General features: G+C 48.3%; 1 protein-coding gene across 2 annotated transcripts; it reads right to left on the bottom strand.

Annotated features, from left to right (window-relative positions):
- Nucleotides 1–451: 451 nt before the first annotated feature.
- On the bottom strand, nt 452–10,963 carry GABARAPL2 (GABA type A receptor associated protein like 2). 2 transcript variants are annotated; one of them, XM_043599711.1, is made up of 5 exons: nt 10,795–10,962; nt 10,407–10,462; nt 9,062–9,234; nt 5,704–5,820; nt 452–1,054 (listed from the first exon to the last, which is right to left on the bottom strand). In XM_043599711.1, the coding sequence occupies exons 1-5, from the start codon at nt 10,826–10,828 to the stop codon at nt 964–966; spliced, it is 471 nt and encodes a 156-aa protein (XP_043455646.1). In that variant the 5' UTR covers nt 10,829–10,962; the 3' UTR covers nt 452–963. The 2 variants fall into 2 exon arrangements, with proteins under 2 accessions (XP_043455646.1, XP_043455645.1); XM_043599710.1 differs by lacking the exon at nt 5,704–5,820 and having other exon boundaries at nt 10,795–10,963.
- Nucleotides 10,964–11,561: the final 598 nt, after the last annotated feature.

Here is an 11,561-nt window from a genome sequence, read left to right as displayed (position 1 = left end):
ACCATTAATGGGACTAGGCACATAATAATGGTATATTCACACAGTGCAATACTATTTGTCTATAAAAATGAACGAAAAGGCTCCCTAACAACTGATATGGAAAGATCACCAGGATATACTGTTAAATGAAAAAAAAAGCAACATACGTAAATATATATGGTTTCTTTTGTAGAAGAAAAGGAGTAGTGGGAGCAGCACTTCTCAATGTCTGGCACACAGCAGTGCTGAGATTGGAATGTCTATCTTTCTATAGTTTTTAAAGCTGAATATATCCATGTGGATATATTAACCATTAAAAAAACAAAAAACCCTCTTATGACACAGACCCCTGCTTCCTGTCCTAGGCTGTGCTCCTATGGGCCCCACAATGCCTCCTGCTGGCCCAGCAGACACAGGGCTACGGCTCTCACCCATCTGTAAGAAGTAAATAAACGACATGGTCACACCGCAATGCCTTTAGAAGAGGAAGTTTTATTGTTAATTATTTACCTTAATATTTTCAGAAAGAGGAACAGATAGCTCAATCCAACATGATTGGCAGTTGGCAAAATCTAGTGAAGCAAGTGTTCTGATTGCTAAGGATTTAATTTGGGTGCTTTTAATACTTAACCATCTTTAACACTTCAAACATAATCCAGAAGAAATGCATCATCTCCCTCCCTTTCACTTTAATACCCCACCTACCTCACTTTAATATGGAAATATCTTCATTAAATAGGATCCCCAGAGGAACAAGTTCCCTGGAGTATAGCCATGAGGACAGTGCACAAAAAGGAAAACTCAAAATAAAACTCTGTATGATAATTTACTAGTCTAAGGAAACAAAACCTTCCAATATATTAAGAAATAAATCCAGTTACAAATGCACTAACAGGTCTACGTGAAGAGGTCTGGTAACTGAAAATGGCTGGCTATTTACAAGATACACAAGCAGGAGCGGCGCACCCAGCCCAGCACTGGCCCTCAGAAGCCAAAAGTGTTCTCTCCACTGTAGGCCACATACAAGAATCCGTCTTCATCTTTCTCCTTCTCGTAAAGCTGTCCCATAGTTAGGCTTGAGAGAGAAAAACAAAAAACAACATTGAAAATTGGGTTTGGTCACTGAGTCTACCCACAAGGTGCAGGGAGCAAGTCGGTTTGAAGATAAGGGACGTGACTACTAAAACAAGCTGCCTGGGGCGTCTGGGTGGCTCCGTAGGTTAAGCATCTGTGCTGACAGCTCAGAGCCTGGAGCCTGTTTCGCATTCTGTGTCTCCCTCTCTCTCTCTCCCCTCCCCCACTCGCGCTGTCTCTCTCCGTGTCTCTCAAAAATAAATACACATTTAAAATTTAAAAATAAAAAATAAAAACTAGCTGTTCTACCGTACTTTTGGTGGTAGACAAGAAAAGTAATTGAAATCTTAGCACTGCCGTGTGCCGACAATGCAGCTTTACAGAAGGGAAATGGAGCCAGGATAAATTAGGCCTCTGGCAATCAGTAGACAAGACTAGAATCAAATGTCCATTCTCCTGCCCTGAAGCGAGGCCATTTAACCCACCCTCACACCAAGTTATTCCTTCAGAGGCCAGCTCTGGTTAGTACTTGAATGCTTTCTGGATGCCGAGGGCAAGACAAAAAAACTAAGCAAAATAAAGAGCCTAAGCAGCCCATCCCTGTGTGGGTGGAGGGCCAAGGTAAAGAAGTGTACAAGAAGCCTGCTTCTCCTTCAGGCTTATTTGAAGGTGTATGGTTTGTACCTAACGTAAGTACAAGTGGGTTCATTCTTGTAGACGCTCCCCCACCAAAAACCCTGGGCCCCAGAGATCGGCATCAGTGCCATCAAAGAGAAGTTATTTTCCTCACACGTAATGCAGAAAGTTCTCAGAATATATCTGGAATCCAGAGAAACTCTGCCCAACCTTCCAAAGAACCCTCCAGAAATAGGTATTGTTTAAACATGTGTGGGTGGGAAAACTGGTTTTCCCTAAGCCATAAAACAGACTGCAGTACAGGAGACCTAATCTAGTTCTCTGCCATGAAACTGAGCTGTACCGGCTCCAGGGTAAGACTAGTAACACAGGGAACCCCAGGCGAGCTCTGGCCACGTGACTGTTCTATGAGAGCGGAGGAGGAGGCACAGACATGTGCTAAACATCAGTGTGACCACACGCGTGGGGTCAACCAGAACCAGCAGTAAGATACCAGTCTGAGAGCCAGCTGAAGACATCAGAGGTCACTAGCTGGACAGGTCACAATAGGTGCTCGTAAAACTGAGGCAGGGGGGCGGGAGATGGAGGGGTCCAAGGCCTCAAGCTGGTGAAACAATCACAGCCCCACCCTGCTGCTATGTTCCTAGCAGGCCTCATGGGACCTCCATATAAACAGGGATACAGGCCACATTTTTATAAAGGGGAATTTTTCCTTTTCTCTTCTTCCTGCCCAATTGCAAGGTTAGCCTGGTTGGCTGTGTGGGCAGATGAGAATTCTTAAGTAACAAGCGGGGGTGGATAGGTATGAATACAAAGGACCTGTCACCAGCATCTGGTAAACAGCGCTCCCTGTGAGGACCTCCTAACCTGGACTCCACAGAAAGACTTCCTGGAATGGCCCTATCCACTAGTGCTATTTCTGCCATGATAGAAATGTCCTGTATTTTTGCCGTCCCATACAGTAGCCGCTGGCTACATTCAGCACTTGAAATAAAGCTCCCTGAATTGGGATGTGCTGTAAGTGTAAAACAAACACACGATTTCAAGACCTGATATGAAAAAAAGGATGTACAAATCTCAATTTTTATTACTTGCTGAAATGACATTTTAGATATACTAGATAAAGTATATTGTTAAAATTAATTTCACCTGTTTCTCTTTAAATGTACTGGAACATTTTAAATTACGTTTGTAATTTAATTTGCACATGCCATTTCTAGACAGCACTGACCTGGAACATGTGAGGACTTGAGGAACGGTGGGTAGAGACAGGAACCCCATCCTGGGGACCCCTAGAGTGTTGGGTCTCAACCTCAGCTACCCAACAGAATCTCCGGGGAGCTTTAAAACCTCTCCCTGCCCAAGCCCCACCCCAGACCAATTAAATCAGAATCTCTGGAGGTTGGAGCCAGGCATCAGTATGTTTTAAAATGCCCATGATTCCAGGTGCAGCTAGGTTGAGAACCGGTCTCTCTGCCAGAGGAAGACACATGCTAGTCTTTACCTGTTTGAGATGCTCATCTTTAAGAGCCATGTGATCTGGGACTGGAGTAAGGAGCCAGCGGCTAGCAAAAGGCTTGACATGGAGCTCAGTCTCTCAGGAAGATTCTTACCCTGGTGGTTAGGAATGCCCTGAGGAACCCTGCTTTTCTCTGAGACTCCTTAGAATGAGGCCACAGGGAAAACAGCTACAGTTATTGCCACAGCTCTCTTAGTCCCACGTCATCCTAGTATCCAGGATGACGATGACGAGCACCTGTCCTCCCCTCTCCCCACCACCAGTACCAGAGGGATTTAGAGGCAGAGGTCAAAGACACTGTGTGCAGTTCAAAGGCGGCCACCCCTTGATGCCAATGTCAAGTCTGGCTCCATCTGAAGACTAAGTGTGCTCTTTTCCTAGCAAGTTAGCAGCCCTAGTGCGATGGCTCTAAATCCCACTTCTGAGTAAGAAACACTCGAGGAGCTCATAAATACCAGCAGCCAACCCCTGACTCTGCCTAATAAGAACAATGACCACCGGAGCCACGCTGTCTAAGGCAGGCTCTGAGACTGAACGCGGAGGCCCATCATCATGCGGCTCTCATTCCTTCCTGCCTTTAGATTCCATCATCATCTAAGTAAAACCTGCATTTATAAATCTCTCTAACCAGTGCCCCGGCAGCTATGGAGGGTGATCATAAAACTCCTAATTATAATAGCACTTACATGCCAAGCACTGTTCTAAGTGTGTTTATATTAACTCTTTTTTTTTAATTTTTTTTTTAACCTTTATTTATTTTTGAGACAGAGAGAGATAGAGCATGAACAGGGTGGGTCAGAGAGAGAGGGAGACACAGAATCTGAAACAGGCTCCAGGCTCCGAGCTGTCAGCACAGAGCCCGATGCAGGGCTCAAACCCACGAACTGCGAGATCGTGACCTGAGCTGAAGTCAGATGCTTAGCTGACTGAGCCACCCAGGTGCCCCTATATTAACTCTTTTTATCCTCACAACAATCTTATGAGGCGGCCTAAGTTTAGAAATAATAAAAGTGAGCCACAGAGAAGTTAAGTGACTCACCCCAGATCACACAGCTAGGACACACTCTTACCACTGAGCTGGGCTGCCTCCAAGTGCATACACAGATCCGTTCTACTGGCCGAACGGCAGCATCCTGTAGCTCCCGCAGAGGTCTCCGTGAGAAAAGCGCCTCTCACACACACAAACGTGCATACAAAATCACTGGCACTCTAGTTCAAGTGCCCATCTGGATTCAGTAGGTCGGAGTGGGGCCTGATATTCTACGTTTGTAACAGCTTCCCAGGTAAGGCCGCCACTGCCAGCCTCTGCGTCACACAGAGCTCCCTCCTTCAGATCCTGTAACGTGACAACTGTTGTGCCTGGTGACTGCAAGATTCCTCTCCCTGCCCCGCGTGGAAACTTTCTCTGTCACGCAGCCTCGTGTGGAAACTTTATTTAGTTGGCAGCAGCATTGGGTCCTTATACTCAGGACACCCCTTGGGCAGAAACTTGGAAACTCAACCTGGGAGCTGAACACTCCATTCAGCAGCCTGTGAGCGAATGCCCGGTTTCGAGGTATCGCTGAGCGCCAAGAAAGAAGACTGACACATCTGTACGGTATGATTTCAAAATAGCACTTATGGAATCGGGTGACACACATACAAAGTCAGAATAATTTGGCCTGGAGCCCCAGAGAGCCAGGCCACAAACAGTTTAAATTTTAAGTCCATTAAAAAAAAAGAGTTAAATGGAAGTCAGCGAGATAAAACAGCAGGAGGCTGGCACATCAGTTTAGGACAAGTTCCACAAGCCTCTGAGAAGATGCGCTTCCCTCTCAGAGGTCACAGAGCCCAAGCCACACAGCGCTGGGCAGGCTGCCGCCAGAATGCCCGGAGGATCCTCACACGCATGCGCCCGTGAGGCCAAGCTGCACAGACCTGCTGAATGGCCTGATCACTTACGAGCAACACTGTAACTCCAAGGCCTCCTGCCTAAGTCACTGGCTGGGGAAGACGCCCACAGATGACCTCCAGTCCCTGACACTAAAGCACACCGCTGTGGCATCAACTATTACATACATGCACCCAACCCAGAAGGGTACCGCTGAGTACCAGAAGCACTGCCACCTTCCAAACTCTTGAGTCTGACCAGGAAAGAAATGGAAAAAGCCAGTGGCAGATTGTAAGTCACGAAGCCAATCTAAGTAAGGTATGGTGATACCCTCAAGTACTGTCACCCACCCCTCCATTCAGAGTCACACAGATCCAGACAAATGAGCCTTTCATAACGGCACCTTTCAGAAGGATCCACATCCAGAAATAGCCGAGCTGCTGAGGGCAAACATTAGATTTAAGCTACTCAAGAGCCTCTGCGCTGGAGGAGGCTGACCTAGAACTGTGTGGGTGCCTGATCCCTGCAGAACCTCCCCCAAGGGGCAAGGGCCAACCAAAGGCAGCTCATGAAGGCTGTGGGATCCAGCTTGACTCATGAACCGGCTGGACTGATGGGCACACACCTGGTCACCCATCTGCTTTGGAGCCCACGTGCTTCCACCGGACCTGGATTTCTCTCTTTCCCAGCAGGGGAGGGCAGATGGGGTGAGGTGGGAGGACAGTGGCCACTGCTATGGACCCTGGAAAGGCAACCACCTCAAAGTGAAAGTTAATTTAGCCATGAAGGTTCCCTGACATTCTACAACATAAAAATTAACTACTGGCTATTCCTTTTATCAGATTTTTCTCTGATATAAATCCCATTACTTCTGGAATGAATCCTGTTCTTGAATAAGTATTTACCTAGAAATGATCAAAAGTGCTTAATTTAAGTACATTTCTAAATAAAGGATGAATGCATTGTAGGATCTCACAACTTCCCTTTACTTAGTATCTCTTTAAGATCAAAAAGCAACTAAGCACCACAATCTTAAACACAGGTTTCCAAAGGTAACATTCCTAAATTATAACATCTTAGAGATATTTTATTTAATAATATACTACTGTTTCTATTTTAAACAGGGATTAAGAAGACTCTGTGTTCTAAACAAAGACCAAAAGGTAGGTGCCACTGCCAGGTCTGGGCTTCCCTGTAAGGCCATGACTGGGAAGCGTGTACGGATACCCTTTGAGTTCTGTCTGCATCAAGGCACAATTCTCCTTCCATTTCTGGCCTGATTCTGAATGCAGGCACATAGGCAGAGAATTTAACTTTCCAATGCTAAATGGGAAAAAGGAGTGGCGATCCTACCCCCTCTGCCCTGCTTTTTAAAAAAATGGAGAACTCAAAGAATTTAGCAAGTAAAACTCTCAGGGACTTGCCTTGGTCTCTATTTCTAGAATCAATATTTAATACTAACTACTCTAAACAATGACACATTTTTACAACCACAATTTTTAGCCGTGTTATAGAACGCTCTCCCAAAGTTCCACTCGAAGGCAAGAATAACTGAAGTTGCTTCTGCTCCACCTCTCGCTCGCTCCACCAGTGACCCTCACGCAGATCGGGGCTCCTGCAGGCCTGGACTCCTCCCTTCCCGACTATTCCTCTAGCCACTCTTGGAAGCATGCAAGCTCCGGCAGAAGGTTAAGGGAGGCCCCACACTTCCTAAGGAGGCTGGAAGGAGCTGAGGAAGAAGCTGCTGCTCAGGTGCCTCAAGGAGGAGATGGCAAAGCTGAGTCACACATGGGCTTCAGGGGGAGACCCTGTGACAGTTTTGTGTGTGCTACCATCAGGTGATTACCGTCAGCATAAAGCCCAATGATGTCACATACCTCTTTTGTTTAGAAACAATTTTTTTTTTAGTTTATTTATTTATTTTGAGAGAGAGAGTGCAAGTGAGGGAGGGGCAGAGACTGAGGGAGAGAGAGCGAATCACAAGTAGGCTCTGCCCTGTCAGCGCAGAGCCCAAAGCGGGGCTTGAACTTATGAACCATGAGATGATAACCAGAGCTGAAATCAAGAGCCAGAGGCTCAACCGACTGAGCCACCCAGGCGCCCCGAAGAACAATTTTTCTTAATAAAACCCCCCAGCAAATAACTGCTGCATTAAGCCTGAAGCAGAAAGCCTTTAACTGGGGCTACAGGCCTAGACAGAGGAAGCCTGGTTAGTGACTCTCTAAAATCTGGACTTGGGTCACTGCTGCATCATCTGCTTTAGGGCAGATTCTTATCAGGTTGGAAAGGCAAATGGGACTTGGAGAGAAAATGAAGCAGCCTCTGCTGCCCTGAGAATCACTCTTCATTTCCAATTCTATTTATATCTCCGGGATAATGGAGGGAGGGGGCAGTTGCTAATCTGTAGCCATTTTAATTGCTAGATTAACATGGAGCCCTCAGAGTAACAGTGTCTCCAGAAGCCTACTTCATTTCCTTCAAGAAATATCAGAGGATCAGAATCGAGTAAAATAAATTCAATGCCACAGGTCTTAGTCGCCTACTTCCTCCACCTAAGAAGCCACCTCCAGGAAGGAGGAAACACAGGGTCACTAAAGCTCTACAGAAGCTGCAGGTGGTATGAGTAAAGATTTACCTCCCCCACAGCCTTAAGGGAAGCTGAGTATGACCACAGAGGCCGAGGGCTTCCGCCCCTGATGAAAAGTACACCCAGCACCGCAGTGCCTAGAGGCCTGGGAAGAGAGGCTGGAAGAGCCCCACCAGGTGGCAAGACCGCCTCTGCCAACACCACAGCTTCCCGAACTATAGCTGCGGGAGACCCGCAGCACCCAGCAGGCAGGGCTCGGCCTACCTTCTCAGCCAGGACACCGGCCTTACTGAAGAACCTTTCATTTCTCCCCTATCCTGCTTCTCTGCCAAACACAGGAAATGGAGGCAGTGGAGGTTGGGAAAGCAAAAATCAGATCAACAAGTAGCCAGACCTCTCTACTTTTCATAGGAAGAGGAATGGAGTTTGGCTTAGGCCTTTTCTGGACCTTCCAAGGATTTTCAAAGGAAACATACTTTGGCCACACTGGGCTAGTTCCCAGGGCTTCTGAAAGCCTTAGCTTTTAGAAGTGCTACTTTCGGGGGGTAACAAATGAGACTTAGTTTGGGTCGCCAAGATGACATGTAGCCAGGGAACCCACACTCGGGAGAGGGACTAGCATCTGGCTCAGGGTCTAGAAGTACTCAGCCAATAATGGGAAAGGACTGACCAGGAATTTAGAATGAGTCCATTTTCTTCTTTCCATAGACAACAAAAGCTAGGCAGTCAACTACACAGAAGAAGGGAATCGTAATGCCCCTGCCTTGATTCAGGTCCCAAGTTATCCCAAAGAACGCTTCCAGGCAGCCCAAGAGCTGGAGCGAGGGGGCGGTTACTCTGTCAGTGAAAGCAGGTGTGACGAGGGAGGTAGAAGTCTGTAAAGAGACCACGGAGCCTTTTGCTGGACAGCAGCCATTTTAGCATACCTGAGGATCAGGCAACTACACACTCTGACTCTGACAGTGGCACTGAAATAAGTCTGGAGAGCAAGCAGCAGGGTGATTAACTGAAGCTGAGCCTCAGGAGGGCCCACAAGCTCCCAGTGGAGAATGCCAGGACTTATTTCATGGATCATTTGAAGAAAATCTCATTTTAGGCTTCAGTTCTACTGATGGCTTAAGCCTAAGTAAGTCCTCAACTGTGTTAAAGGATTCATGAGGGTCTGAGGCTGCATTTCTTTATTATTATTATTTTTTTAAGTCCAACCTTGTTCTGTTTTCTTAACCCAAAGGACATTCTATGTACTGCAGCTCTTTCTTATTTTCCTTGAACTCCTCATGTCACAGAGCACAAAATCCAGATTTCCAGTCAGGACATTTACAAGTTTTCTGACCTTCAAAGTTTTGAGTTCTGTAAGCAGCTAAGCAGATAGCCAATGCCAGTAAACACTTCTTACCTGGACTGTGGGACTGTCTTATCCACAAACAGGAAGATTGCCTTTTCAGAAGGAAGCTGGATCCTTTTCCTGATGATCCACATGAACTGAGCCACAGTGATGTCAGATGGAACCAGATACTTCCGTTTGTCAATGTCAACAATCTGAGAGCCTGAGACTTTTTCCACAATCACCTGGGAAAACAAAGAGAGGTCAGGATTGGGTTTCTAAAGCGAGGCTCTGGCCCTGCACTGCTCTAGCCTTGCCCTGTCAGGGAGCTGATGAATAGTATGTGGGAAAGAGTGGGTGGGAAACTGTAGAACACTGGAAAACATGCCCTTGATTTAATAAACCACAAACACTTAACTCTGGAGGTTAGGAACTGATATAAATGTGTGACAGGCAAACAGTAAGTGCTTTTCTGTGGTCAATTATATTTATCATCCTGGATCTCAGCATGCATGAGAGAAACACAGCCCTTACTTGAAAGCTTTTCCACATTTTGTCTGAGTAGACCTGAGAATATCTGCTGAGAGTTTCATCTATAGCCAGTTACTGCAGGACCTCAGAATGGGTCTGCCTTCACACTACAGGGGAAGTATGATCCCAAGGAACACAGGAAACAGGAACAGATAGACTAATGGGAGTGAGTGGCAATCCCAGCCGGCCAAGAACCAAGCTCCTCATTTGGCCTGTTCCTACTCTCCCTGAACTAGGTTTCAAATGTGTCCCTCCTAACCCCTCCCTCAAAGTAGCTATTCAAAGTGCTACAGTAACAGACATGCATGTCCTTTAAAACTCAGTAAGGATTACAGAAACTTTATCTCCTACCACAGAAGATATATAGGAACGTATTTATTACTGATTAAGGAGAAACCAGGGAAGAAGGGGTTCTCGGACGCTTTTAAGATTTTTTGGTCAGGAAAGGATGACCGGGTCAAAGTGAAGAAAGGCAGCTAGAAGGCAGGTAAAGACGGAGGCTCAAAATTAAAGATGAGTGTCCTGCGAATAAAGTACCGCTTCGGAGACCAAAGTGACAGTCTTCCCCCATCACTGTTCCCAAAAGTGGCAGTGACCTGTTGCCCTGTCCTAGAACATCGTTCCTTACATAATTGGCGAGGGAGCCCAGAGGCTGCAGGCAGCTCGCTGGCCTAGATCGGGAGATTCAGCACTGAGTCGCCCTGAACAGCACCAATTCAAGACCCTCACGTCTGGGCCCCGGAAGGCCCCTAACCCAGTCTGGCCTGTTTGCTACTATAACTGGGACTGGAACCTCAACTTGTCAACTGTTGAATGGCCCGGGGCCCTGTCACTAGTCCTAGACGACGGGGTGACAGCGAGGTGAGGGGGCGGGGAGTGCACTCACCGGAACCCGGTCGGGATATTTCGCTCGGATCTTCGCAGATTCCACACATCTGTGTTCTGTGGGAGACACACACCGGACTGACGGTCGCGTCCGCCCGTGGGCCGGTTCCCGGGCCCCCGGCCCTCCTCCCCCAGCGACCTGCGTACGCCCGGGGCCCTTGTTCCGGCGTCCCGGCGGCCTCGGTCCTCCGTACCGAGCCACCCGGAAAAAGGGCAAAAGGCGGCACAAGGTCCGTGGGCAGCCGCCGGGGGCACCGGAGCCTCAGCGACCCGAGTCCGAGCGCGGCCTCCGCCCCGCCCGGCCAAGCCCAACCCAAGGCGACCAGAGTGGGGGAGGGGGCCCACCCGCCGCCCCGACCCCCACCCCCGGCCTCTGACGGAGCCCTTACCCAGCGAGTGGTCCTCCTTGAACATCCACTTCATGGCGGCGGCGGGGAAGGGATGCAGCCGGCTCTCGGAGCCGCGGAACTCAGCGCACCAACCACAACAACAACGACGGCAGCGGCAGCAGCAGCGGCGACTACACGGCAGGCGGGACTTCCGGCTGCCGGAGCCTAGCAACCGGCTGGGGGCGGGGCTTCCGGCGCTCCTAGCCAGGAAGGCAGCCTGCGAGCTGGGCCACACTCAAGGAGGCGGGGCAGGAGATGGCTCCGCGAGGGGCTACCGGGGGAAGTGGGATGACGACGGTGGCTACAGGACAGTGTTTGAGGGGTTTTGGTGACTGGGAAGGAATTGATGTCGGGAGCTGGTAACAGGAGTGGGGTCTCGGTGGCCGTTCGTAACGGGAAGAGGAGTTTGGGGGTCTGGCCGATAGAACAGGGCTCTTATAGAGGACTTTTCATGAGGGAAGTCTCATTGATGACAAGGGGAGGGATTTTGGCGGTGTGAATGCCAGAAGAAGAGTCTCTGGTGGTTGGTGACGGCGAGGGGAGTCTGTTTAGGGCATTGACAGTCTGAGAGTATTGTTTGGTAACAGGTTGGGGGCTCCATACAGGGAGTGTGACTAGTTTGAGGGGATTGGGTGAGGAGAGGTACTGATGACAAGCTGCGGGTTCAATATTAGAGACCGCCATACTAGGTTGTCATGGACCAAGAAATGGAATTTAAAGAAATTCCATTTCCTTCCTTTATTCATGAATAAATGAGTAAACATGTA

This window comes from Prionailurus bengalensis, chromosome E2 (genome assembly GCF_016509475.1).
Source record: "Prionailurus bengalensis isolate Pbe53 chromosome E2, Fcat_Pben_1.1_paternal_pri, whole genome shotgun sequence".
Taxonomy (NCBI): Eukaryota; Metazoa; Chordata; class Mammalia; order Carnivora; family Felidae; genus Prionailurus; species Prionailurus bengalensis.
Note: the sequence above shows the minus strand (reverse complement) of the source record. Positions and strands in the feature narration are given on the sequence as shown.